The 6,113-nt window shown below is 36.9% G+C and overlaps 1 protein-coding gene across 1 annotated transcript; it reads left to right on the forward strand.

Moving 5' to 3' along the window:
• Positions 1 to 5,087: 5,087 nt before the first annotated feature.
• Positions 5,088 to 5,868, forward strand: LOC147531534 (uncharacterized). The gene is made up of 3 exons (XM_086649737.1): positions 5,088 to 5,547; positions 5,625 to 5,714; positions 5,831 to 5,868. The coding sequence occupies exons 1-3, from the start codon at positions 5,088 to 5,090 to the stop codon at positions 5,866 to 5,868; spliced, it is 588 nt and encodes a 195-aa protein (XP_086505863.1).
• The last annotated feature ends 245 nt before the right edge of the window (positions 5,869 to 6,113 follow it).

Raw genomic sequence — 6,113 nt, forward strand, 5'->3', positions numbered from 1 at the left:
GAACACGAGTTATGTCTCGTGGAGGGTTTCCAAAGATGATACCCACAAACATCAAGACCCATCTCAATCGGCCTAACGATCATAAAGCAAAAGACGAAAAATTTGGGGGTCAGCCCAAAGAAAGTTATATACAAATGGTAATCGTCTCACAACTATGTACAAACTATAAAGCGCAAGTAAGACGATTGAAGGAAATAAGCCATCCCCAAACTTAGTGGATGCACGATCCACTGAGTAAGCATAAACGTTAGGGGCGACGATTAAGAAGTCGTCAAAAGGATCGACATATAAGTGAAGGGCTAAGAGGTCAGTCAAAGGAAAAAAGTCATCTGGAAGCTTAGTGGATAGAATGTCCACTATGTCCATAGACGTCTTCGGGAAGACGTCTGAAATGTCCCAAAAGAGATCAACAACCGAGTTTGAGATCATGTGGAAAGTCGAACTAGACTCAAAGGGTAAGGCAATAGGCTCGGGGACCAAGTTAAGGTCCATGGTTTCCTTAGGTAAATAGGCTGACAAACTATCCAACGTGTCTCTAACTACTACGTCATCAATATCCTCAAAGGCATCTGGAGCCTTGCAGTCAGTTATAACATCATGTCTGGCATCTAAGACTGACTCCCTACAAGTGTCGAAAATCGAAAAGTTCAAAATAGTGGCATCCCCAAACTTGTTCATAGAGCCATCATCCTGAATCTCAAAGTCTAATGTAGTCCTATCATGATGAGACGACACATGGTGAGGAAACGAGACAACAAGGTTATCAGTTTGTTCAAGTTCTTGGGTCCTCTCAGTTGATTTGTCGACATTTAACTTAGTACTAGGGTTAGACGTATTACCCTCGCCATCGACCTAGTACCCTCTTGAGTTTGGGGTGGTAAAACCCCTTCCTCGTCGGCAAATAACTGTCAAGCAATCATCTCTAATAGATGATTTAGAGACTCTAATTGATGATTTAGAGACTCAAACCTCTGATGTAACTCTTGTTGCATTTGAATCTGCGTCTGTTCAAATCGATCTTGTGTCTCTTCAAGTTGTAACATCATTTCAGTCAGACGACTCACATACTCTAATTGAGATTCATCTTCAAGAGCCTCTTCATGACAAGGCTCACAAGTGTAATTAAATGAAGACTCTTGATAATAACTCCCACCGTACTTACTAGGATCATACCTGCCTCTAAAATCATTGGTCCCAGAATAGTGTGGACTATAAGGTCTCTCATACATTTTTAGTGTTGGACCATATCCATCACTAATTTGACCATCTCTATACATATGTCGGTATTCAGCTAGTGTCATACGAGATCGATCATGCTCAAATGGTCTATTTCCCTCTCTAATCGAAACATCCCTACACATCCGTTGGTATTCACCTAAGGTCATATCAGGTCGGTTAGTGCGGGGAATCCTCGAAACAAGCTCGTCATCATCAACATCGAATGGCCAACCGCTATAAGAACGGGCCATGATCTAACAATATTCAAAGATGGTAACACATAATCACAAAATGGGAACTAACAATTATAGAACTAAACAATCGCACAAAAGTAAGAAGGAAGAGATAAAATGCGATACTATCGACTTTTCGCTTTACTTCTCGATTCCTTCCTTTCCTTCGCTCCTATGTCTCTTCTGGCTATTTCCTTGAAATGGTACCTAAAAAAAATAAACTTAAGAAAATAAAAAAAAAATAAAGCAAAAATGTCTAAGTAAGAAATTAACACTAAACTAATGAACAAACAAACAAACGATATCCAAACTAATGTACCTATCCCCGGCAGCGGCGCCAAAAACTTGATAAGCCTAGAAACGGTCTATTCCCGCAAGTATACGGGGTCAAGTTATAGTAAGTTAGTAAATTCGTGAATCGTCCCAAGGAATAGGTAGGTAATATTGAATGCGGGTTTAACCCAATAATCAAGATGTCAATATCTAACTTAGACTAAAACACGCACACACCCCACTTCATGAATTTGATGATTGATTTGTAAGAAATAAGAAAACAAATAAAACTAAATAAACTATCTAAGTGAGAGGTGAGAGAATATCTAAGGTTATAAAATCCCCCGCATAATTTCACTCTATAAAACAAGCACTTAATTACTTAAATCTCTTTTGTATATACTCGGGATCCAATATAATGAACTATTTGGATTCCGGATGATGTTCTAGACAAAACAATTTTATAATTACTAATTCTAATTGTCTTCCTTATAGAGATTCGGATTGCTTAACTATTATTCATCATCTATAAAGCATACTCCATCTAACAACTTAATGAAAGTATGAAATATCTAATTATGAGGCATGAGTAATGGAAAGAAAATCCAATCCATATAGATAAACAATCAATAAACATTAAAGCACATCAAGGGATTTAATTAGTCAAGAACAAGTATTACAAAGATCCAAAATGGGTTTCATTTACAACCTTAGATTGCTAAGTTAACTATACATGGAATCTAGAGTAACATTCATTGACATTGCTCCATTTGTGCTCAAGAATTTTACTCCAAGAATTCCAAGTAATAGCTATTTTATTGCACCCAAATAAGAAAAAGAAGGAAAAGGAGGAAATTAGATGTAGAAAGAAGTTAGAAAGAAGAGATGAAGGGGGATAACAATGATAGAAGAATATGGAAGAAAGAAGGAGAAGACTATTAATGGAAGAAAGAATAGTGGTAGAGAAGAAGTAGTAGTAGAGAAAGATGGAAAAATAATGGAGAAAATGGATTTAGTGGTAGAGAAGAGAGAAAGAAATAGGTAAGAGGGGATTGAGAGGGTTTTCAAGTCTAGAGAGAAATGAAAGAGGTAGAGATTTTTTTATAGATGGGTTGATGACTAGGGTTTTAGGAGTTAATTGGGAGAAAATGGGAGAAAGAGGGTTAAAATAGGAAGTTAGGGTTGCTTTCTACTCAAGAAATGATTTCTTATTGGTTGAACATAAAGTGAGACAAAAAGGAGGGGCATAAAAGTAATTTCCGGAGGGCTTAAAAGGAGAAAAGAGGGGACCAAGGTACTGTCCGTTTTGTGCATTCAGGACGTGCCACGTCACCTTGTTGTGTCCCACCAGCCAGAATGGTGCCCAACAGTGTCCCACTGGTCCACTTCCTTTGACTCCAACTTTGACTTAGCATATTTCACTCATCCAGACTCCGATTTGACTTCCGTTTTTTCTACGGACTCGTCTCGACCTCTACTTTTCACCCATTCACTGACCTTGGCAAAATTACCAGAATGTCTTTGACTCTAAATGACCAAAATACCCTTCATGCATCTTTTCCTCGTTTTTAACCGTTTTCACACCTAACTCTGCAAAAGACACCTAATCAAGAAAACCAACCAGTTTATTATAATAAAGACTCGAAACGAACTAACTCGACTAAATTAAACGACTTAGATGGGACATTTTCATGACCCATCACCATGTTTATAACTGATATGATATAGGTTTATGGACTGATTTTGCTCTTATTGTTCTATAATTATGATTGTTTGCTCTCTAATTTATATAATTAGTTGATTTTCTTTATATTTTTTAGTTCTAATGTATAAACATGATATAATATAGGTTTATGGACTTATTTGCTCTCTTTGTTCTATACTTATGACTGTATCTTTTTGTTATTTAGGTACTTTTATTAGTTTCCACCTATGGCTTCTACTGGTGTCGGTGCTTCGAGTACTCCTGCTCTGAAAAGAAATTCTGGAGATATAGCATGGGAATGGGGGGAATGTCGGGATCCTAATGATTTGGATGTAGTTTGGTGCAAATTATGTAACAAGAAGATGTCCGGAGGCATACATAGATTGAAAGAGCATCTTGCTGATAAAAAAGGAAATGTGAAGGGATGTGACAAAGTTACTGAAGAGATAATGAAAACAGTTCAAAAGGCTATGGCTGAGGCAACAAAGAAAAGATTGGAGAAGGCTATAATCAGTAGTATTATTCAAAATCATGATCGTTTGGTAAGTGGCGATATTGAAGAAGAAGACATTGAGTGTCAAGAGATTGAAGATGAAAGAACTAATGCTAAGCAACCTGAGGTAGTTGCCAGTGGTTCTCATGGAAGAAGTCTGAAGCAATCGAGCAATGTTAGAGGTCCTCTAAATACTGTCTTTAGTCCTGATTATAAAAAGATGAAGCAAACTACACTAGATCAGAACAATCCGATTAAAATTGCGTTAAAGCACCGATCTTGGAAGGATTATGCTCGTTGGTCAATCTCAAAGGGATTACCTTTCAGCGCTTGTGAAGGTGAACTTTTCCAAAGATTTTTATATTCTGTTAGAGAGTATGGAAAAGGATTACCAGCACCAACTCCTTACCATGTGAGAACAACCTTATTTAAGGAGATTTTGAAGGAAACAGATGACTTCGTCGAGTCTTATCGACAACATTGGAAGGCTTATGGTTGTTCCATTATGTCTGATTTTTGGACGGATGGAAAAGGAAGATGTTTGATTAACTTCTTAGTTAATTGTGCGGAAGGAACAGTTTTCCTAAAGTCTATCGATGCATCTGAATACATTAAGGATGCAAATCTCATTGTGGGCATGATTAATGAAGTTATTGAAGATGTAGGCGAGGAGAATGTTATTCAGGTATATCGGTTAATTTCATTTATTTGTGCATGGGTCGTTACTCGTTACATCAATTACTAAACTATCTATTTTTTTTTTTTTTGTAGTTTATTATCGACAACGGTTCAAATTTTAAGGCTGCAGGCAAGATCTTAATGGAACAACATCCTAATATGTTTTGGACTCCTTGTGCGGCACATTGTGTCAACTTAATGTTGCAAGATATGGGTGATAAATTGCCGAAGATCAAGAGTGCTTTGAGTGAGTCTAAAGTCGTTTCATGGATCATCTATAACCATGGTAGAGTTTTAAACTTGATGAGGAGGTTTACTAGTGGAAAAGAGTTGCACCGATCTTGTGTGACTAGATTTGCTACTGCTTTCTACACAATCAAGAGTATTCATAAGAACAAGGGTCATTTACAAATGTTGTTTGTGTCAGATCAATGGATACAGTCTGATTTTGCTAAAAAAAGCTGATGGTATGAGATGTGCTAGAATAATGGCTAAGAATAGCTTTTGGGATAATGTGCAGTTTGCATGTGAAGTGTTGGCACCACTAGTTGATGTGGTAAGGTTGGTCGTCATTGAAGAGAAGCCAAGTATGGGATACATATATGAAGCAATAGTTATAGCAAAGGACCAAATTAAGAAGAACCTTGGTAGTGATCAAATGACACGAGCCAAAGTTTGGGAAATTATTGATATCCAATGGACGGATCAATTTCATCATCCTTTACATGCCACTAGTTATTACTTGAATCCCTCGATTTACAATGGAAAGGGTTGGGAAGTGGTTGAGACTGATGAGGTTACCAAACAAGTTTTCCTCGCTATGAGTAAATTGGTGTGTGATGAGAATGCTTTGGATGAAATGAATAGTGAGATGTTCCACTATAGGAGTGCAACTGGATCATTGGGACATAATTTTGCGAAGAAAGGAGTCCACAAATATTTACAGCGTAAGTTTTTTTTAATGTTACATTTGATTTACTTTTGTGGCGATTTTATGGTTGTTTTATTTTGTGACTAAATGTAGATAAATGGTGGACACAATACGGGAAGGGACTACCTTACGTTTCATCATTTGCAAAAAGGGTTTTAAGTAAGACATGTAGTGCTTCACCATGTGAGCGCAATTGAAGTGCATTTGATCATGTAAGTTACACTTAAATTAGTCTTATTTTTACCGATTAAGTAATAAGTTAAATAGTCTTTAATACTTGTTTCTCTTATTTTTTTAAGATACATTCAAAGAAGAGGAATTGCTTGATTCAAGCTAAATTGAATGATGTCGTCTACATACAATACAATATGAAGTTGCAGATTCGAAATATAGCTAGAAATAATGTATGAGGACCGACAAGAGATGACTCAATTGATCCAATTATTTTGAGGGAGGTAGAAGAAAATGATGAATGGATTATTCCAACTGATGAAGAACTACAAGACTTCGTCAATATGGGCGATGATCTTAGATGGGAAGATGTTCGAGTGGCGTAAGGAGTTACTAGTATTAAGCGGCGAA

The sequence above is a fragment of the Eschscholzia californica genome, unplaced genomic scaffold (assembly GCF_041429995.1).
Source record: "Eschscholzia californica isolate CP2 unplaced genomic scaffold, dmEscCali1.0.p SCAF_6, whole genome shotgun sequence".
Lineage (NCBI taxonomy): Eukaryota > Viridiplantae > Streptophyta > Magnoliopsida > Ranunculales > Papaveraceae > Eschscholzia > Eschscholzia californica.

Coding starts and splice junctions, on each gene's coding strand:
- LOC147531534 (XM_086649737.1), top strand. CDS start 5,088: ATGGCTAAGAATAGCTTTTGGGATAATGTGCAGTTTGCATGTGAAGTG. Junction 5,548..5,624: donor AGTCCACAAATATTTACAGC/GTAAGTTTTTTT, acceptor GACTAAATGTAG/ATAAATGGTGGACACAATAC. Junction 5,715..5,830: donor GACATGTAGTGCTTCACCAT/GTGAGCGCAATT, acceptor TATTTTTTTAAG/ATACATTCAAAGAAGAGGAA.